At 39.3% G+C, this 23,069-nt stretch overlaps 1 protein-coding gene across 1 annotated transcript; it reads right to left on the bottom strand.

Moving 5' to 3' along the window:
- Nucleotides 1-15: 15 nt before the first annotated feature.
- nadsyn1 (NAD synthetase 1) lies at nucleotides 16-22,719 on the bottom strand. Its single transcript, XM_084722521.1, has 21 exons — nucleotides 22,473-22,719; nucleotides 18,253-18,313; nucleotides 17,957-18,073; nucleotides 17,518-17,571; nucleotides 17,274-17,363; nucleotides 15,839-15,890; nucleotides 15,656-15,744; nucleotides 15,430-15,547; nucleotides 14,771-14,902; nucleotides 13,109-13,180; nucleotides 10,365-10,489; nucleotides 10,185-10,233; nucleotides 9,948-10,050; nucleotides 9,588-9,756; nucleotides 8,873-9,008; nucleotides 8,557-8,663; nucleotides 5,277-5,408; nucleotides 5,103-5,172; nucleotides 3,264-3,392; nucleotides 1,770-1,946; nucleotides 16-1,548 (listed from the first exon to the last, which is right to left on the bottom strand). The coding sequence occupies exons 1-21, from the start codon at nucleotides 22,555-22,557 to the stop codon at nucleotides 1,486-1,488; spliced, it is 2,130 nt and encodes a 709-aa protein (XP_084578647.1). The 5' UTR covers nucleotides 22,558-22,719; the 3' UTR covers nucleotides 16-1,485.
- Between the last annotated feature and the right edge of the window lie 350 nt (nucleotides 22,720-23,069).

The raw sequence follows: 23,069 nt of genomic DNA, 5'->3' as shown, positions 1-23,069 counted from the left end.
ATGATACAGATACAATTATAGAATTCAAAAAGATGTTTATTTGTTGTGTTTTTTCAGCCACACTGGATGGATTGTCATGACATTTTGAACCCTGAAGACTTTGTGGAGTCACTGACTCTTCCTTTAGTGCCATCATCAGTTTCGTCCAGTACTTTGATTCATGTCCCAATAACTGCGAAGCTAATGCCATTCAGTGCTAATTAATAAGCATTAGCATGCTAACATGCTAAACTAAGAAGACAAACCAGATAACATCATCAACATGTTCACACTTTCTTTGCTATCTTGTCTGCATGCTAATGTTAGCATTTAGCTGAAAGCACTACTGTACCTCAGTTCAGCCTCAGAGAGCTGTGAGCAGCTGAAGACTGTTTGGACGTGTGCTCAGATCTAAAGAACATGTATGAGCTGTTATACAACCAGAATGTAAATGTACAGAATTTTTTCTCACACATTCTTAAGAACTGGAGTAAATCAAATCTTACTAAAGAAACAAAAAATTAAAAAAAAACTTAAAAATGATTAATATCAGCACTCTAATTCCAATATTCTGATGAAAATGTATTCTTCAAGGATTTATTTATATGAAATTTATGTAATTTATTAAATGTTTTGGGCTTTTTTTTTTATTTCTAAACTTGTCCAAGACAAGAATGAACAACTTCAAACAATTTAAAAATTGTTATAAGCCTTCAAAATATAAAACTAAAAATACCTTTGTTTTAAAACTATTTTTTTTTATGAAAATGTTGGCCTTTCAAAAGTTGTGTCCCAGTGTTCTGTCAACTGTGTCACATTTTTACAAAATTAGGCATAAAAAGCTGTACTCTAAGGACCCCTGTCTCACTTCCTGGTTTAAAAAAAAAGTGGCAATACTGCTCAAGCACTGGTAAACTTTATATTTTTAGAAAAGCTCATTCAATAATATTACTATCAGATGTGTCTCAACAATAACATATCAACTCTGTAGTCCTTCTAAATCAAAGCTTAATAAGAATTATGGTTTTAAAATGTGTACTTTGATTAACATTAAGAGAACTCTGAGACAAAAAATAAAATAGCTGTTCACTATGACTAAGCTGTGAAATGAAAAAAATGAACATTTTGTCAACTCTGTAAGACATCTACATTTAATAATCACTAGGACATTGGTCTGTTACATGATTTAATATCCAAGAATTTGATCTTTTAAAATATATTTTCCAGCATAATTGAAGAGTAAAAATAACCCCCCCCCCCCTCAAAATACAGTTTTGTCCCAATTCTGAAGAATGAGTGAGCTACACTAACTGTAAGATAATAAGATGAAGACAACTGACACCCATGTAAATGCTGAGGTAGAACAAAGTTTCTTTATAGTCCCAGAAAAATGAGTCTTTCCTCTGCTTGTCTGTCTTATTGCAAGAACAGTACAAAGTATTTGGCCTGACTAAAAGCTCTGAAAAATCACCCAATAATATCTGATGTCACAGCTCTGATGGATTCTCATTGGACACTGAAGACATCAGGTTCTCCATGGTTTGGGGTATTTGCTTCCATCTGGGACACCTGTGGGACGGGATGAATAATGGAATCAACTTCTTACAGATGTTTTTATTCAGCTCACAGTAAAATCACCAGTGTTAGTATGATATATTAGTAAGTATTATGACAAATCATCTTTATTCACACTTCATCCCTGTAGCAGACTTTATTGAGTTTTTTTTCTCCATTCTTACATGAGAAGTGAAACAGTGAAACATGGTTCCTGTCTGATGTGTTGTTGCTACCTGGTTGTCGATGCACCTGAACTGCCAAGTCCAGCGAGTGTTGTAGAGGAAAGGTCGCAGGTCAAAGCGGTTGTCGTCGGGGGAGTAGCTCTCGGCGTGGTAGGACGGTGTCACCGTGGTCATCTTGTGGCGGTTCACCGAGTACATCCGGAAGAAATGCTTCACCTTCTGAGCCACCTGGAGACACATGACAACACACTGTGATTTTAGGTTGAGGTCTGACTAACAGCTCCACATTCTTCATTCTCAATGTCAAGACAAATCTTCAAAGAAGTGCTTGTTTGGGAAAATGACCAAAGATGATCTGGACCTGAAAGCTTTATTTTTTCATGTTGAAGTGACTGAAAATGAAATTTTTAAATATCAGGAGCTGTGATTTGAGCTCTGTCATAATAACTTCAATAATTATAATAAGGTCATTTTGTTATAAAGACTTAACATCAAAAGAGACTATGGTTGTTGCTACCTGAAAATGTACAATGAAAAAAGTATGCATATACAACATTAAAGGGATAGTTCACTCCAAAATGAAAATTCATTATCAGTCATTATCTACTCACCGTCATGCTGACTGAGGTTCAGGTTTATTTTATTCGTCCACAAAACACTGCTGGATTTTTACAGGAAAACAGTGTAGAATCTCTTAACAACAACAAATGGAAGTGAATGGTGACCAGTTTTCAGATGTAAAAAAACAAGTGAATTAAAACATAAAATGCCTCCATACTGCTCACTTGGCATAATCCTAAATCTCCTAATGTCCTGACATGCTGTTTGCACACAGTCACACCACACACACCCAGTTCAGATAGTGTGAATGTGCACATGAACGTGGCTCCAAGCTGAGGAGCTACAGTGAAGATTCAGGATAAAAACATGGTGTAAATGATGTCTTTCAAGTCAACTTAGCATGTTGGAGCTTTAGGAGACTTGGATTACACCAGACGAGCAGTATGGAGGCATTTTAGGTTTTTATTCTGTTGTTTTTTTACATTTGAACACTGGTCACCATTCACTTCCATTGTTTGGGAGATTCTCCAACACTGAATTTATGTTATGATAGTATGTGAGTATGGTTGAGTAGCTATATTTGAACATGTACTGTTGAAGTTTTTATGTGATCTGTCAAAGTGAAAATCTGTATTTATATTATGTTATTATTAAGAAAGGGGGAGGTAATATAAGATTTATATAAAGAAGAAAAGTAAATTATCTCAACTAGGTCAGCAAAACTTTTAAAACTATATATTTCAGCAGAGTTCAATTAAAAAGTCAGAATTTTTTAAAAAGTTTTTAGTGAACTAGTCTGGTTTACTTAGACTACTTTTCTTTGACTAACTAGTGTCTTCTCAGTAATTTGTCTTGTACCACCAACACAGGCCAACTGCAGTTTCTAATCACACAGCTCTTTCCGGATCATGTCTACATGTCTCTGTATCTGCGTTGATATAAAATGGACACCACACTGTTCCTCTCGTGGAGGAGCTGACTGACCTCCGTGGGTGAGAGCGCATCCTTCCACATGTGAATGAGTTTACAGAACATACTGAAGGGGCCACACTTGGAGATCTTCCTCAGTCGTCCGATCACAGATAGCTCAGAGTAGGTCATCCCCATGTCTGCCTGAGGAGGGAGGAAGGGTGGTGGTGAGAGAGATGGAAGGGAACAGGAAAAGGACGAAAAGGAAAAGGAAAAGCAAATGCTGGCCTATAATCTCATGTGCAGAGTAACTGAACTGATAATCATGTTCTAGTCAAGAGTCTTTCAGGTTAAGTCATTTGTGTGACCCACTGCAATAAGTCCTCATCTGGATGGGATATGTTTCTCGATGAGAGGTGAAGTGATGAGCTAGTCAGATATTTAAAACCTTTCCTGATTTTATTTTACAGGCCCCAGTACTACTTATGTTTACTGTGCAGCGCCTGTGCAACCTAAGTACATTAATTAGAATGACAGCGTAGTGTGTGTATTTACACCAAATAAAAATGCAACATGTTGTTGCTGCAGCAGACTCGCAGCATGCAGCAAATACAGAATATAGTTCTATTTTTGCTGCATGCTGCAAGCCTGCTGCAGCACACAGAACATGTTTAAATACATAAAATTGCTTTAAAGTAATGTTATAATTTTTCAAGATTTTTTTTCAAAAGGATAGTTCACCCAAAAATGAAAATTCAGTCACTATCTACTCACCTTCATGCCAACTGAAGGTTGGGTTTAGTTTTTTTGTCCACAAAACACTGCTGCAGTTTCACAGGAAAACAGTGCTGCAGAATCTCCCAAACAATGGAAGTGAATGGTGACCAGTTTTCAAATGGAAAAAACAACTGAAAAACAGCCTCCATACTGCTCATCTGGTGTACTGCAAGTCTCCTAAAGTTCCAACATGCTGTTTGCACACTGTCACACCACACACACAGTTCAGACAGTGTGCATGCTCATGTGAACATGGCTCCAAGCTACAGATCTGCAGTGAAGAATCAGGCTAAAACATGGTGGAAATGACATCTTTCACAGCAGCTTGGCATGTTGGGGCTTTAGAAGACTTGGAAAACACTAGATGGGCAGTTTGGAGGCAGTTTTTTTTTCTCTCTCTATTTGAAAACTGGTCACCATTCATTTAAATAGTTTGGGAGAGTCTGCAACACTGTTCCTGTGAAAGTCCAACAGTGTTTTGTGAACTAAAAAACTAAACACAACCCTTTCAACCCTCCCAAACTGACCCTACAATCAGCATGAGGGTGAGTAGATAATGAAAAAAAATCTTTTAAAAAAATCAGATAACATCATTTCAAAGCAATTTTATATGTAAGCAACACTAGTTTGTGTGCTGCAGCAGACTTGCAGCATGCAGCAAAAAAAAAAAGAATCATATTCTTATCATATCATATTCTTCTTTACTAGCAGATTTTATCAGCCCCAGCTACCTAGCTAATTAACATTAGCTCCATGAGTTGGCTGAAAAATCCTCGATAACATGCTATTTAGTATGTGAGAATTTTTAGTATGTCAGAAACCATAGTATAACAAAAATAAGTACACAAGGTGCAGACTACTTGCAATACAGTAGTGACGACAACAACAACATAACAGACAAAGGTGGACAGGCAGCTCTGGCTGAACATCAATAATGCTTCAACTGAAATATAAACTTTCACTCTGATAGGTGTAACATATTTTTTAAATTAGTTTGTCATTGGAATGGGTTGCCATGGTTACATGTCTCAAACTTGCAAGCAGGCTGTGATGTAATAGGTACTGAGCAGTGCTTTTGAAAAGTATTTTTTCTTTGTAATTCTGTTAAAGATCTACAGACATATTTTTATTTCTTACCTCATCTGTCTGTGAAACCTGTCCGTCTGTCAGTGGCTCCAGCTCTGCGGTGGGCGGAGCGGCCACAATGCTGCAGAGGAAAACAGACTGTGTTCACTTTCTGGGACTGATTTCTGCTTCAGCCTTTCAACCCTTCCAGGTTCAACAGTTGAAGAGTGTGTGAGCTGAACGTACCCTCTCAGAGCAGTGAGCTGGAACTGCTCCACACAGTACAGCAGGAAGCTCCTCAGGTCAGTCTTGCTGATTCCTCCTATTGGGTTGATGTCTGCGCTGGAGCAGTCGTACTTGGTGAAGTAACCTGTCAGACTGAACAGGACAAGTTGTTTAACATCTGTGTAAAGCAACAATGTGTTATGAGTTTGACACACCACAGAAACATGTGTTATTAACCACCCAGACAAATTGGGATAATAAAAATCAGTATATAAAATTAGGTTCAAAATCATGACAAAATGATCAGCTGTCTCTGCTATGAAACACTGGGTGTGTGTCCTTTCCACTGTCTCAGTGTCAAACACCACTATGGCCTGAAATGATCTGAGACGTGGACCCTCCATCTAACAGCTTTACTGGACATGTCCAGACATGTTTGAGCCACCAGAGCCAGAGGACGGTGACTGGATGGTATTTTTCTGTGTTGCCTTGTTGGAGCTGAAGTGAGCTGAAATGAACTGCTGGACTGATTTAGACTCAGAGAGTCACTGAAGGGACGTTTGTCGCTGACCATTAGGGAGGAGGAGGGGAGGGGAGGGGGAGGTAGTATCATTTGTGTGTCAGTTCGTGGGGCTTATACTGTTGGGGGACCATGGCTCTGGCATGTCATTTCAGGCCAATCCAAAAAATCCTGAACATACAAATCGTGAACAACAGTTTAACTGTCTCTTAACTCCACAATTCAGTACTACTTAGTTTTCAGTCTTTTTCACAACATGTTTTCAGCAACTATTTACATATATAAAATGTACAATGTGTTAAGAAGTAAAACTCTCATTTTCTCTTACACAGACTTTAATGGGAGTAAAGCTGGGCTATAGTTTATCTCCAAAAAGATGTTGTTTGTCTGAAGAAAATGCACATTTATCTTTGGGTAGATGACTTGCTTTAGTTACACGTTTTGACACTGAAGTTTTGCCAGTGAACAGAAGAGTTATTGTTTACAGCCACAAATGAACATTTGTTACGAGAAACTCAAACTGAAAGCAGCAGTGTGTTAAAAAGCAGCAGAGGCTGTGATGGTGGGGGAAAGTTGTTTCAGACACCAGTGAGTCAGTGATATACAATCTGACAAGGCCAGTTTCAGTAACTCAACTGGCCTTGTCAAACTGGCCACCAAAGATTACCCACAAATCACTGCACAGAGTTTTACAAGTTATCACTGTCATAGTCATTTATCCTCTGTTTAGACCAGTGGCTCCCAAACAGGGAGAAACAAAAACACGTTTATTTCCACATTTTCTTTTTTTCTGATTTAAGTCAAAGTCTCAGTTTCCTTATAAAACCAACGGCTCCTCCAGACAAAACAAAGTCAAATGAGATGCAGTTACTGCCTTGACTATTGATTAAATATTCATGGATACATTTTATTTGCATAAATTCTTAATGGCAATTAATTGATTAGTGAATAAACATTAACACCCTTACTCCTTAAATGTGTGCTGCTGCAGCCTTTTGTTTTGTTTCTCGTTTGTATGTCATTATTTTCACATTTGTGATCAGATCACCTGATTGGCTAGTAAAATGCAGATGAAAGGTTTGAAAATTCATTCAAATTGTACTCAGAATTTAACTATGATTTAAAAATAACTAAGTAGATTACATCTTGTTATGTACTTATAAAAGTACAGACTTGAAAATCTACTCATAAAAGTACCAGAACCCCCAAAAACTACTTAATTACAGTAATTTGAGTATTTGTGATTAGTTACTTCCAACTCTGATAATATTAACAATAATAATAATAATAATAATAATAATAATAATACATGTAAAGATAATATAAGACGATGCAAAAGTGGTAGTAAAAAGGGTCAGGGCAGTGGACACTGGGTAGTGTCCGTTCATACAGAGCTGTTGTTTACTGCATGTCACACTGTGTTATATAGTTCTAATAAAATCTTCACAATCATGTGTCAGACTGTACAGTGTAACCTTGAGGCATGTCAGATATATGTGCGATGAATACACTATGAATCAAAGTGCTACAATGTAAATAGAAAAAAGGATATGAGAACATCATCAGTTCAGATCATCTGTCTGTATCTCTGTGATGAGTAGAACAATCAGCAGAGCCCTCATATGAACTGTTATCATTTAACAGACTCTGGAAGAGAGATATTATTACTTCCTCAAATCTGGATTGGCTCCCTCTATATCCCTGTCATACAAAAATACAAACCATTATATGATAGACTATAAATGTATTCACAGCTCTTCTGTCAACAGATAGTTTTGGGGGTGCCACAATTTCAATATTAAATAAAAAAACTGACTGAATGAGAGAGGTTGAATCAAAATTGAAATCAAAGAGGGAAATGCAACGGTCAAAGTTTTTTGTTTTTTTTTTTCACATCAACCCCGCCTACTTACACCATCCACTGTGTGTCTGAAGAACAATACACAACGTAGCTCACTGGCTGTTATATCACACTTCACTTGATACTATAGATGTTATTAAAGAAGAATTTGAAAATGTAAATGACAGTTGTCAGGGCGATGAGCTATCTTTACACAAGTTGTACTATAAGTGTTTCTGGTGAATTGTCTTTTTCAGTTATTTCTTCATGCATTTGCCTCCTTGCTTACATGTTTATTATATTATGCATGCTTTGACTTCTGTCACTTTTGGCTGTGATGTTGCCTTCCCCTCCTTATATAATCAATAATTGATCACATAAGAATATCAAGCTTCTGCCACAGCGTAGAGTCCCATAAACTTTTTATATTTTAATTATACAGTGTACAACATAATACACTACACTACTGTAGACTGGCTCAATATCCCTCCCACAGCACTACCTGATTGGTTAGATGTCATGAGTAACAGCCAATCAACACAGACACACTGAGTCACAGACACAGAGCTGCTCTGGTGAAAATGCCATGGTTGGAATTTCACTTGAGGTGACAGCTTCAGCTGCTCTTCAGAGATGCGCTGCAATGCGCTGTCCTGTCTTTCATTGCAACTCTAAATTGAGATTTCAGGTGTTTTTACTTATATAAAAGAAAGAGCAACAGTAAAACTGTTTTTTACACCATGATGGTTACATGTAGTCCACGGATCACATGTGTGCTGAATCGTGGGGGTTGATGTGTAGGGAACATGGGACAACTGTTTGCACCCCTACAAACAACTAATCGATTAATCAAGAAAATAATCAACACATTAACCATCTATGAATAATCATAGTTGTAGCCCTAATCTGCAGTCCTAGAACTGCTTCAGCTGCAGTAATACCTCTCATCTACATTGGCTGAGCCCAGCACCAGCAGTCCTCCTGGCTTCCCCCGGGACCACAGACTCAGCTGGGCAAACAGGTAGGCCAGGACCATCCTGACCCGGGCCTGGAACACACAGACACACAGACACACAGACAGAATACTAAACCGCCTGCAGCACTGATTAAAACTTCATATGAGTCAGAGTTGTGTTACTGAAGCATCGGTGTGAACACTGTGGTGTAACTGTCACAGTGTGTTTGTGATGACAGAGGAGTGCAAAGTGACGGTCACACACAAAGAGAGGAAACAGGCAGTGTGAGAGAGTGTGTAACCTGCACATTCTGCAGAGCCAGGTTTTCTCTGTGGCTTCCTCCACTGGCGCGAAACTGAGGCCACCTTCCAGTAACCACTGAGAAGATACCCAGAATGCCTTTCACTGCCATGTCGATGTTAATATTTATGTGTGTGCTGCAAACCAACAGACAAACGACACAGAGTGAAAACATTTGTATTACAAAACCATACAAAGGAGAATAACCAGGGTTGGGAGGGTTACTTTATGAATGTATTCTGCATTTGTTTAGTGTAGCAAATGTTAGTAGTTGATCTGAGTAGCTAACGTTAGCATCTGTCTGTGTAGCTAACAATAGAGGATGGTCTGTGTAGCTAATGCCAGCAGTTATTTTGTGTAGCTGACATTAGCTGTTGATCTGTGTAGCTAACGTCAGTGGTTAGTCTGTGTAGATAAAGTCAGCAGTTGGTCTGTATAGCTAACGTCAGTGGTTGGTCTGTGTAGCTAACGTCAGTGGTTAGTATGTGTAGATAAAGTCAGCAGTTGGTCTGTGTAGCTAACGTGAGAGGTTGGTCTGTGTAGCTAACGTCAGTGGTTGGTCTGTGTAGCTAATGTTATATGATAATGACAGAAGACACACACTTAAAATATGTGTTCAACTACACAACCTTGAACTGAATAGAACTCCACCATGTGTATTCTGCTGTATTTAGCATGTAGCATCTTACAATCTCTTTTAACAAAATTCTGCCTACCTGTCAATCTGATTGGCCAGGCGTTTGGCCCTGCTGCACGTGTCCTCTGAGGAGTTTTCACTTGCCATGTAGCAGGTGGTGAAGATGTGACCACACAGCTCCCTTGGGTCCTGAGGACGGTAGGAGTCATCCCCCACCACCCTGCGAACATCCTGCAGTACCTGGCTGTCTGAGAGACAGAGAGAGAGAGAGATGGACAGAAGACAGTGGAGAAAGGAAAAGGAGACATTTTGGAACTGTGAATTTGCTAGAGTGAAGAGACACAGGAAAGATAGGAAATATTTTCTGACTTCCCTGCCCTGGCTCTGAATGCTCAGTCCAGATGGAAACTGAAATCGAAGCAGAGTGAATGATACTCACTGCCGTCCTCTATAGCCTGGCAGAGCAGCACACACATGGAGTGGACGATACAGGCAGTGGAGGAGCTGTCAACGCCTCCGCTCAGAGGCAACAGAAAACCAGCCTAGGACACAAATCACAGCCATCATAAAGTCACAATCTAATGACTTTTTAATTTCAGTTATTTTAAGGCCTTATAATCCAAACGAGACACACACATCACACACGGTGCTGCAGCTTTTGTCTCAGTCTCCTCACCTGTCCACTTCTCCTCAGGTAGTCCCACAGCCAGCAGGCCGGTCCTAGACTGAACAACACAACTGTCAACAGCTTCTCAATGCATTTCTGCATGGAGGGTTTCTTTATAAGCTAAAATAATACTGTTTTTCTGTGAAGAAAAATATATATATTTTGCTCCAGAGGAAATGTATTCTGTACCTGATCTCTTCCTCTGGTGTATGGAAGTGCCATGTTATTGGTTGGTGGGTAGGGAGGAAGATATCATCATCACTGGATAAAGAGAAGTCAACTTTGACCCTGTGGCAAGGTTTGGGTTCACTCACCTACAACAGAGAGGTGTGAGAGTGGAAGTGACACATAATCAAAACTATCGGACAGTGATGAGAGAATGATAAAGAACGTTTTTAACTGTAAGCACCTCCTAAAACACTATGATGGCCAAAGCCGAGTGGTGCCTGTGATGCCCCTCATATGGACATGCATACCCTGGAACTATATATAAAGGACAGTGTAAAACATCTGGCTGTGATAAAGGACAGTGATAAACTCAGTGGTATGGTCAAGTCTTTTTTTTACTGTTTTGTGATTTTTAAAGGGTAACTCATGCTTCTGTCATGACCACACTTGATGTGTGTGTATGTTGTGTTTGCCTGGCCTCTTTCATGCCTGCAGTCCAAAATGCTGCAGCTCATCTTTTAACAGGTAAACACAGGTGAGAACACATTCACCCTCCACTGGCTCTCTGTATGTTTTAGAATTGATTTTAAGATTTTATTTTTTCAAATAAGTCACTACACAGTCTGGTCCCATCAAGATCCCTCAAGTCAGTGTATATATTGCCACACATGCCCATCTTTAGATATTTGTAAGTTAGAAGTTATATTAAAAATACTGATTTTAGGACTTGACTTGAGATTTGTGTCAGCAGACATGCTCACAGGTCTGTAAAGAGAGAGGCAGCTCATCATGACAGCTCATTATGAGAACATGATCCCACAGCAATCTGTTCCACTCTCATTAGCTGTAACATGTGATATACAAACGTCAGGCCTGCTATGTTCACCCAGGGTCAGTACAGACTTACAGTGTTTACACTCAGCTGTAACCACAGCTGCACTTCACATACTAAACCAACAAGGTGAAGCAGCCTTTAGTTTCTCTGCTCCTCACCTGTGGAACAAACTTCCTGAATACCTGAAACTGTCAGCTCATTTAAATCAGGCCTGAAAACACGACTGTTGACTGAAGCTTTCCAGTGAAGTAGATACAGAACTTCTTGTTAAAATAATCTGTAGATAATGCTTTTATATTTGTTTGCTTTTGCTTTTGTTTTGCTTGTCAAATGCAATTTTAATATTTTTATGTTTTATTTTAATGTATTTCTGTTAGGGATTATAACAATTACTCGATGACTGATTAATCAGTTGTTAAGAATTTGATTGATCATGTAAAATTCGATTGATCTACTATCAAATAAACATCTGAAATATGTAGCTCTTCATATGATTCATAAGTTACACCTAGAAATAAGTATTCCAAAAGGGTTCTTCCTGAAGGGCTGTGGTTCTACCCAGAACTATTTGCTTCTGAGGAACCCTTTTTGGAACAAAGGGTTTGTCAAGGGTTCTCTGTAAAACTAATGTTTCCATTAAGAATTTATAAAAGAAAGAGTTCTTAAAGGATTGTTGAAATCATTGAAGAACTCTTTCAAGAGTTCTTTATACCATCATATACAATAGTTGTAGAACCTCAGAAACTCAGTAGAACCTCCTCAATATGTTCTCAATAAAACCCTTGGAACATAAGAAAGGTTCTTGACATTGGTCCAGTATTAAGGAACAGTGCTGAAGCAGAAGTAAAACTGGTTTGCTAAATAATTCCTCTGGGCAACTGCACGATGTCCCAGTACGTCCACTTTACACTGACAGGCTCAGATTGTAATTGTAAGTGTGTGACAACATTATAGAAAGGATCCCAACAGAGAGAGAGAGCATCCATTTCAACCAGAAACAGTTTTATTGCTCTCACCAAACTAAGTAGACTCACTTTGCAAAACTGTAATTTTAACATTGTAATAGTCATCTTTGTTCAAACTCAGCAGAAACAAAATCAAACAATCAATCAAAACCATTTTTTATGAAAGTTTTATGTGGAAATATCAGGAGGGGAGCGAGAGGGAGATCACACATCTGAGATGCAGCAGAGAGAAACCGTGTGTACAGCCAGAATATTTTCACCTCTAACTTGGTGAATTAAAGGTTTATTTCAATCAGACCAGAGCTGGTGATTGCTGGAACAGTGGGAAGATGAACCAAGATGGTTTTGGTGAGTTTCATTTTGTCTATTAAGTTTGAATGAAAATGACAATTACAGTTAAAAGCAGATTTGGACGGGCGCACACACCTCTGCAGTGGTGAGTCTGGTTTAGATTGGCAAGAACAAAACAAAACGCTGTTGAAGCACTGGTTAAACAATACATATCTTACTCTTTAAAAAAGGTACATCTCTGTAGCAATTCTCTGTAAGATGCTGTGACGTTGCACAAACGTTAATATGTTCACTCTCGTGAGATCTTCCACGGGTCTGGGGTTCCCTTCAAGACTTGACCATCAGTTTCTCCCTCCTCTGCTTGTGTCACTTCCAAACATCTGTGGTCTCTTCTGTCCGCGTCCTCACATATAGCTCACTGGTTGTGCTTTGAAAGGTCAGCGGCAAAAAAGGTCAAAGTTCAAATATTTTGAACTTTGAGTGCAGCAGTCAGCAGCAGATCCAAGCAGTGTGTCACACTGAGGTTAGCTGTGCTGCTTAGTTGGGTGTCACCACTCTCTCCAATGAAAAACAAAGGGACAGCCAGCGCAGAGCATTTTTACCACTGATCATGTTTAGGGACCGTAAGTGTTTATGTGTGGAATTTTGACATGATACAAGTTTGAGTTTCTCACCATGTTGGGCTGACAGATTTCTCCTCTGTAGCTGCGCACATCCTCAAGGTCAAGAGTAGCTGTAATCACCTCCTACAACATAAACACACACACACACACACACACACACACACATATCAGCGCCGCTGTCTTGTGACTCAGGAATGTTGTCGGTCTGTCTTTGTGTGACCTGCCATGCAACACTTAGCTCATATACCTGCACACACAGGAAACACACTATGATCAGTGACCCACACTGCACTGCTCCATGGATCTGCCCTCCTCCAGTAAACACAACACTCAGGACAGGTTACTGTTGTCCAAGCCTACATAGATGTCCTTTACATATCACTTATTCCTGAGAAGCAGGACAACCCATTTCTTACTTTTTTATTAATAGTAATAATAATAAATTGTTAATACCAACACTGTTATTCCATTTATTTAGTGAAAATGTATTCTTTAAAGATTTATATATATGAATAATGTTGTCACCATGCTGGATTTTTTTATTTTGATGAAATACACAAGGAAAAATTTACTAAACTTTGAGGGGATACATTTTTTTTTTTAGATTTTTATGAAAAGATAAATATAGCAAAGCTATAACATGAAAGTGAAACTGTGAGGAAGAGAAAGAAGACAGGACTTGCTCTGCAGCAGTGTGTGTGTGTGTGTGTGTGTGTGTGTGTGTGTGTGTGTGTGTGTGTGTGTGTGTGTGTGTGTGTGTGTGAACTCACTGACAGAGAGGAGAGAGAGTAAGAAAGTGCAGCTGGTACTGCCAAAAATTAGTATTGAAGCATATCAAATAGTTATCAATCTACTGATATTTTTGACAACACTATATATGAAAGATGTGTAATTCATGAAATGTTTTGGTTTGCTTTATTTATTTATTTTTATATTTTTTTAACCCTTAGTGGTCTGAGCCTATTTTCTATGCCCATATTCTGTGCCAGAAAACAGACTTGTCCCAGACAAGAATTCACAACTTCAAACAGTTACAAATGTGTTAAAATCTCTCAAAATCTAATACTAACAATACCATGAAATGACATAGGTGTAAACATGTGCTATTATATTCATCTTTGTGTAAAAATGATTTCTTATGAAATCGCTGGCCCAGATTTTCCATCTCCTCCATCAGATTTTTACAAAAACATGATTTAATCAGGCATAAAAAGGGTCAGCTATACCCTAAGGACCCCTGTCTCACTTCCTGGTTTAAAAAAGGCCGGAATACTGCTCAAACACTGGTTAACTTTATATTTTTAGACAAATTCATTAAATAATATTTCTATCAGATGTATCTCAACCATAACATATCAACTCTGTAGTCCTTCTAAATCAAAGCTAAATAAGAATTATGATTTAAAAATGTGTATTTTGATTAACATTAAGAGAACTCTGAGACACTTTAAAAACTAAAATGGCAGAGTTGACATCTACATTTAATAAAAAATATAATCACTAGGAGGTTGGCCTGTTACAAGGTTTAATAGCCAAGAGTTTGATCTTTTAAAATATGTTTTTCAGCATAACTGAAGAGTAAAAATCAAACCCCCTCAAAATACAGTTTTGTTCCAATTCTGAAGATTGAGAGACACATCATTTATGATTTCCAACAGAGGTATTTGCGGGTACGTTTTGAGGTGGCTCTGCTCTCTTCATGTCCATACATACCACATCATTAAGAGAGAACTGCGCTCCCTGTGCCACGATGTCTCCATTGATGGCCACCATGGCACAGCCGTCGTAGTAGACACGGTCTCCATCACAGCCCCTCTGGTTGGCGTACAGGTAGATCCCTCCACTCTGCAACAACACAGCCAGGACACTGAATGTAGTACTGACACAAGGCAGAAAAAATGACTAAAAACACAAGATGCAGGGTTTAGTTTTGATGTTTGGTTTTTTGTTGTTTTTGTTGCCTAGTTGGGCAAGTAGGTCAGAAATCTACTTGTCTGAATTAATTTTTATTTGCTCCTGTACAAATTGTTTTATTTATTAGAGGCAGTCAAATGGCAACAAAGGTTTAATCTAGGACTGAAGTAAAATAAAATGTAGTGAAAAATGTCCATCCAAGCCTTGTTGAACCTTGTTATGGAGGAACTATATCCTACATTTATGGTACAACACTGCCCTCTGCTGGTCTCTGCTTGGTATTGTCTGTGTAAGTACAGACAAGTGATGTACTGCATAAGAAGAAAAAAAACAACATGATGTCTTGGTGCTTGGTGCCTCAGAACTCCAGAGCAGTATTTGCGCTCTGCAGTCATATTTTTCATGGTTCTCTGTGAATAGAAGCAGCAGACGTGTGAGGACTCATGGTCAGTGTTTACCTTGGTGGTGGCTGACTTGACCAGGTTGACTCTCTGGTCAGCTTTGCGGAGCTCGTGGTGGCTGGCAGAAGAATTAGTAAAGATTTCCACTCCATCCAGACCCATGTGGATATGTGGGCTGAGGAAGCGAGAAAACATTCAGCCATCAGGGGTTAGGATTGTTCCAGACAGTACATGGAAAACTACAACACCCAGACAATCCTGACACAATCCTCTGTTGCTCTACCTTCTGGGGTTCCAGAGTTCGGCGCAGATCTCAGAGCCGATGCACGTGTCCTTTGTGGAGAGGACGCAGTCGCCGAATGGAACTGTGTCCTGATGAGCACAGAGAAACAGGAAAATAAAAACACTGAGCTTCTCCCTCTTATTGGCCTGGATCATCTTGTAACTCATCACAAGTTGTTTTTACCTGCCCTGTTACCTCCTGGATCATTCTGGGCAGGAAGTACTCCTCCACCTGCCTTAAGGAAACAAGCAAACAGATAAGTACTCTCAACACCATCCATGTTGAGGCAACTTCCTGTCCTGGAGGCCAGTTTGAAACAAATTCATTCAGAAAGTAGACACATCTGCAAGCCCCTGTGCTCATTTTCTATGTATGTCTATGTACAGACTGAGAGGCATATTCCAGCATTTAGAAAGACATGAGGCACTGAGTTGGGTGCTGTTGCTACCAGATTGAATCACAACCCAGATCACAGCGCCACATTTCAGTGCCACACACCCTGTGGTGTTATGTGATAGACACGTCACCAACTGTGCCTTGTTAACATTACCACAGCACTAACTGTACGCTCCATTTGTTCTGGGGAGTTGGAATTTCTCCATTCCCAGTCAGATAATTCAACTGGAACACCACCTGAACCTTTCAACTCAGAAAGTCAGATCACAAAATCCAAGATGGCTGCCCTGCACTTCAACAGTTGTGAAAGTTGTAGTTTATTAGCACGTCTGTCTTTATTTATGTCTCATTAAATCAGTCATACACACAGTACAGTCCAAGTTCTATCAGTGGACATGTTTTAACCATGTTTGGATGTTCAAAATGTATTGTTTTCAACAGGTATTGTTATCAATGGCTGACCTGGCTAAAGCAAACCCCAACTTGTTTACTTTTTTTTTTTTTTTTAACTTTCTGACATATTTACTGGAACTGCCAACTTGGGTGTATCGTCATTCCCACTTCCGACTTCCAAGGTTAATGGATGGCAGCATAATTCTACGTGAGTGTGTCAGCAGGTGAAGTGACATTAGCCAACTGTTAGCTAGTGTCATTGTCACTGTCATTTTGGTGGCTTGGTAGTTCAGCTGGTAGAGCGTCGGCCCCTGCACTGAGGCCGTGAGTCCTCTGCAGCGGCTGTGGGTTTGATTCCTGACTACAGTCCTTTGCTGCATGTCATAACCCCTGACCTTCAATTCGCATGAGCGTGAGGGAGAGGAAAGGACAATATGTTTCATAATTAGGACAGTTCTATTCCAAAACATGTCTGTACTGTATGTATGTAGAATTCATTGCAAATCATAGAAATACATATATTCAATAATTTTCCAATATGATTATTATATCAACAATGAGTGGGAGCGGCTGTTTAGCTCAGTTGGTAGAGCGTCCGCCCCATGTATGGAGGCTGTCAGTCCTCTGTACTGGCCACTGGTTTGACTTTGCTGTGTGTCATCCCCTCTCCCTTCACCCACCTTTCCTGTCCACTCTTCAGCTGTCCTATCTACTAAAGGCAAGAAAAGCCCACAAACATAACTTCAAAACAAAACAAAAAAAGACAGAGGGACAGAGTGACTCAAAATATCTGAGCCACAGTCTGTTGGACTTGTGAGTGATGACCAACCTTAACTGGTTCCAAGGAGAGAACCAGCGCATCTCTCTGTAGTTCCCATAGTTGGCCATCACCATCTTGGGTCTGATCAGTAGGATCTTTCTACAGGATGGAGGAAATATGTGAAAATAATATCATATATACTGTAAGTGCAGTGCATGCTTCAGCTGAACATTTTATCCAGTCAGATTGTGTAAACGTATAAAAACAGACAAAAACGGGTCATATCTGAGACCTGACTGGTGTGCTGACGTACCTGTTGAGGAACAGGACCCGACAGTTGTAGCGCACATTGTGATGCATGATGGGCCTGAGAGGAACACAATCCAAACAAACACTCTGTCAGCTGTGACACCAAACAGGAGCTCCAGCTACAGCAGGAGAGATTCTTCAGGTAAAAACAACTCATCCTGTCACTTTCAATTCAGAAATGTCAGGAGAGTTATATGTCCTGAGCTCTGAGACATTTTTTTTTATTAAAACTGATTCAAAATATAAAACATTCAGAGTGACAGCAGACTGCAGTACATCAACTGTTACCTGTCATGATTTTGGGATACGCTGAAGGCTTTGATATTAAATAATATTTCAAATGTCACTACAGCAGACATGAGATCTGCACTAAGCTACACAACACTTATTGTTCAGACTGGACTGCTTTTGGATTGTTTAGACTGTTTGAAGTCGACACCCACATCCCCACATCACAGATGATGTCCTGAGTGATGGGAGATTCCAGAAGCTTCCTCAGGACCTGAAAGCTGTGGAGCAACGTGTCCGACTCATAGAAGTGGTCTGAACAGCCGAAGCCGCTGGAAAACCAAAAAAAAACAACAAAAAATTACAGTGAATTAGTAAAGACAAGTCAGCAAAGAGTAAAACTGCAACTCCAAACTCTGGCAGTGTTAGTCGCTTATAAAAGCTGTAAGACATTTTATTACACAGTACTCAGATCAGTGTGAAACCAGTCTGAATGCTCCTCTCATCATACCAGATCTCCAGCTCTGGGCCCAGTCTGTATTTGGCTCCATGTGTTTTAGCGATCTCAATACCTGCAGAGACACACAGACAGAAAACAGGATTATTGGTTTTGTGTGCATTGACCAGCGGTGGAAACAGAAAATCAGCTCCTTTTTGTGAAGTGGTTTCTACAGTGAATCAGTGTTAGCACAAAGGGGGTCCACAAAGTTATGATACTTCTAAGAGACAAACACAGGTCAAAATTAAAACAGCAAAGACAGAAATGTCTTGATGTTTTGTCTCTAAGAGACAGGTCATCACAAGAAGTCATGGGCAGATCCACATGAATAACTGGTTTCATTTTAGGGCTGGACAACATGGTCAAAATCATCTTTTTGACCAAATACCTCGATACTGATATATATCAATACTGTCACTGTTGTATGTGACTGTTGGTGTTTTCAACATCTTACAATACATGTATTAACATGATGATATTTTTGATAAAGTCTTTCAGCCACTCACAGTGCTGCACACTACATTAGGGTTGCAACTAACAAGTAACATAGTTGATTAATTGGTCACATTTTTTTTTTTTGATTAATTGATTAATGGTTGTTTGTTTTAAAATGGTAAAAATGATCAATCAGCTGCAGTTTCCCAAAGATCAAGATGACGTCCTCAAACATCCTGATTTACTCACAACCCAAAGATCTTCAGTTTATGGAGAATTCTGATGCTTTTCCTAAAAACTGAAACTGATTATCAAACTATTTGGTGATTAATTTAATAATCAATTAATAGCATAGCTTCTGGCCCAAGGATGCTTCAACACATAGGATGGGACAGAACCACTGGACAAGCCGCTACAGGTCTGTCCAACTGAGTAAAGACAAACAACAGAACAGCTAGAGCAGTCTGGTAAAAATGACATCACTTTGCTGTAACACAGCCTTTAAAACCAGGGAAAGACAACACTCAAGATACAACATTATACAAAATCTAAGACGATATATAAGGACTGCAACTAACAATTATTTTCACATTCATAATTATTGAGTGGAAAATGTCCATTATACAAATAAGGAAAGCTCCTGCTGTCAGCTCTAATGATCCGTCAGAGCCTGTTTTTTTTTTCTTTTGTAGTGTAAAGGACTCAAAGGTGGTGGATATTTTTTCTTTTCTTGAAACAATTCATACAAACACAGTTGATGAACATGCTCAAAATCCTTACTTACAAAATCCTCAGTGTTCATATGTGTCAGTGAACATGTCAGTACTGTGCTCAGCCATGTTATCAATATAACAGTGTCAGGTTTTGGTGACAAAAGGCTGCACTTTTTCTGCATGGCACAGGCCAGCATCAGTTTCAACAGCACAAAGTTACACATCATTGTATGTGGGAGTTTGATTGGAAGAGATTGGACAGAGTCCACATTGTGTAGAGGCTGTTTGTCAAACAGAGTTAAAGCTACAACAAAAAGCCACTGATGCAATATTTCAGTTGGACTGTACTTAGGCAATCAACATGTCCCTTGTCCAGGCAAGATCCTCATTTTAAGTACGGTTATCAAAAGTATTGATACTTCAATATCACATTGATTAAAACTCTCAAACGCATGGAAAGTACCAAATCTGTACAAAAGAAAAGATCTAAGTACAGCTGCAACAAATGTACCTATGATACTGACATTACAATGCTTCTTTATCATCTAAAATTTGATTGTTATATTTTGGGTTTTGTTTTATTCATTCATTCATTGTCCGTAACCGTTTATCCTTGACGGGTTGTGGGCTGCTGGAGTCTATCCCAGCTGACACTGGGTGAGAGGCGGGGTTCACCCTGGACAAGTCACCAGTTCATCACAGGGCTGACACACAGAGACAGACAACCACTCACACTCACATTCACACCTACGGGCAATTTAGAGTCACCAATTATCCTATGATGCTGCACGTCTGTGGACCGTGGAAGGAACCCGGAGAGAACCCACGCAGAAACGAGAAGAACATGCAAACTCTGCGCTGAAAGGCCCCAGCAACAAACTCTCCAGCTGGGTAGGGGATTCCAACTCAGGACCTTCTTGCTGTGACGCAGCAGTGCCGCTGGGTTTTGTTCTAATTATTCATTATTCCTACAGAATTTTTTTTCCAACTATTAATGATGCTGATTGTGTAGGTCTATGTTTGTGCTGAGCTCTTGGTTATTTGTTCACAAAAACCCTAAAAAACTCTTAAAAAAAATCTGGTATCATGATAATCCAAGTTTTAAGATGATTTAATTTCCAGGTCAAAAGCAAACACACACATCCATCATGCTGCCTCCCTCTAGTGCTGCTAAAAAACAGTGTCCCTCCCTGGTGGACGACATGACACTGGCACACCTGATAACTTTATCACTTCATGCCTGGTCTGGTGCTTTGTGACCTTAGTGTCTACAACAGAAAATACAAAGTAACGCAAAAAATACACCTTTACTGTTTGTACTGTAGTTGTTGACAGACCATGTCACTGCGATACAGAAAAGAAAAAAGACGACTTTAACAGCAATGAGAGCACAAAAATACAACAATAGATCTGTCAACATTAGAACTGTAAACATACTGTAAGAAGAGGCAGAACTGTACATGCAGCTCTGTATGGGGAGTTGCATTCAGTTCCTCCAGGAAATTGCAATGTTGTGATCATAACAATTCACACAAATTCAACCAATCTCTGAGAACTTTGCATGACCTTCCAATTTGGTCCAATCACTGAACTTTTCTGCAAATTTAACTAATCATTGTGACTTGCATCATTTCACGACACATTTACACAAAAATCAGCAAAGTTAATGTAGAGAAAATATGTTCAACGGGTTATGACAAATGCTTTAAGCATTTTTCATGTAATGACATGTACAATGAAGCATGTATGAAGATGTTTTGGTGCACAAGACTGTTCAGCAGAGTCTCAGTATAATACAGTTTGATCAACATGACATAAGCAGTTAATAAAGTAGGGAACAGACAGTTGTGCATAATCATTTGTGGGAGTGTGCCAAAAAATGTGTTCAAAAGAATGAATAAGCAAAGCTTCTGTGCACACAATCAGGAAAACAATGACATAACCATATAATCACAAACATTTAACAACTGTTTTATAGATAGACAACGAGTAAAGAAATGTATCCATCACTTTATTGGGATATTTTCCTCCAGAAAAAGAAAATCAAACAGGGGTGCAGAGCTTCTTCCAGCGCTCCACATTAATACCTGCTGGTTTAACCACTTGCCTGGGGCAAATAAACTGTGCTGGGGCAGGTGAAAAATGTGTTTCTGTTCTTCATGATTCCTGTGTGCTGGAGTGTACTTGATCTGGGCCAGTAGGCAAACAGGCAGGTGTTAATGTAGAGCTCTGGAAGAAGCTCCGGGTGTTTGATTTTTCTTATTCTGGAAGGAAAAGATCTAACTAAGTTAAAGACACATCTCTTATCTCGTTCTCCAAATCTATAAAACCAATGGTGACTGGACAATCAGACATGCTGTCATCATCTGGACCAGTGCTTGAGTCATCGTTCTCTTATGTTTTTGTCTGTTTATGTGCTTTTGTAAAGCATGTTTTACTGAATGTTTTTGGTTATATGGTCATGTCAGTGTTTTAATAATTGTGCTCATAAGCTTTGCTCTCCGCTGAGTCATTTAATCTCATCATACTGGAGAGAAGGCAGACATCTCTACAGCTGATATCTCCCAAACTCTGTGACTCACACCAGAGAAATCTAGATGGATAAACAGCACTACAGGCCAGGGGGAAATATGTAGTTTTGATTTTGGGGTGAAGTGTCCCTTTAACTTGTGCAGCAGACAAACAGCAGCACTTCCAGACTGTATGAATCATGTATGTATCAGCCTGTATGAGACAGATGGAGTCTTATTAACAGTATAACTGAGAGATCTGTGAAGGTAAAGCATGTCACTGCTGCTGCAGGCAGGTCACATGTGACTGTTGGGTAATCACTGCAAGCTGCAGGCTTTAAGAGTGTAAAACTAACTCCTTTTCTAGAAATGATATTAACTATATGCTTGCAAATATGAACAATGTGCATGTCTGTTATTCTACACACTTCAATTCTTAATTTGATGAATAAATCTTCCAACAAATCTTCTTATTTTGCAGTCGTAAATGAATTAATTCGATATTCTTGTCATTACAGATTTTATTATAAAGCTGCTACAGCTTCACATACACAGTAGTAACAGTCGGACTCACTCTTCAGGATTCTCTCCAAGTTGCCATCAAAGTCCAGAGCCCACTGATTGACCGAGCAGGTCGCCAGAGTCACTTTCCGTCCCATTATATGATCAGATCCGACAGAGAGGACGTTCCGTGAACGCACCAGCAACACGATAACAAAGAAATGGAGAAAAGCTGCAGCAAGAACAACTAAAACTTTACACTGTAACTACAGTCATCTATCTGTCTGGCTGGTTCTGAAAGTGTTTGGAGTTGCCTGAGCAAGTACAGCCTGTCCCCCTTTTCTTCTTCTCTTTCTTCAATCTCGGCAGTTGAGACGCTGCTGAGCGCATCACTGCCCTCTACAGGACAATGGATCAACTGCTTCAGTCACCTGTAATCTCTGAAGACCAAATTTTTTAATCTGGATCAGAATTATCCAGTTTTTGATTGATATTGTTGGATTTGTCCTGGTTTTTCAAAGAATTGTCAGACAGGATCATTCTGATCCAGATACCACATGATCAGGATCTGGATTTGGAATCTTAGGTTGAGTCACGATCTGTCAGTCAAAGTAACATTTCATTAATAAATAAAACTGTGACCTAACTGTTTCATCAGAGTACTGTTTTT

The sequence above is a fragment of the Lutjanus erythropterus genome, chromosome 1, assembly GCF_056507025.1.
Source record: "Lutjanus erythropterus isolate fLutEry1 chromosome 1, fLutEry1.hap2, whole genome shotgun sequence".
Lineage (NCBI taxonomy): Eukaryota > Metazoa > Chordata > Actinopteri > Lutjaniformes > Lutjanidae > Lutjanus > Lutjanus erythropterus.
This window is presented reverse-complemented; position numbering and strand designations above follow the sequence as displayed.

Coding starts and splice junctions, on each gene's coding strand:
- nadsyn1 (XM_084722521.1), bottom strand. CDS start 22,557: ATGGGACGGAAAGTGACTCTGGCGACCTGCTCGGTCAATCAGTGGGCT. Junction 13,181..14,770: donor AGTTCTCTCTTAATGATGTG/GTATGTATGGAC, acceptor TTTATGTTGTAG/GAGGTGATTACAGCTACTCT. Junction 9,757..9,947: donor CCAGGCTATAGAGGACGGCA/GTGAGTATCATT, acceptor TCTGTCTCTCAG/ACAGCCAGGTACTGCAGGAT.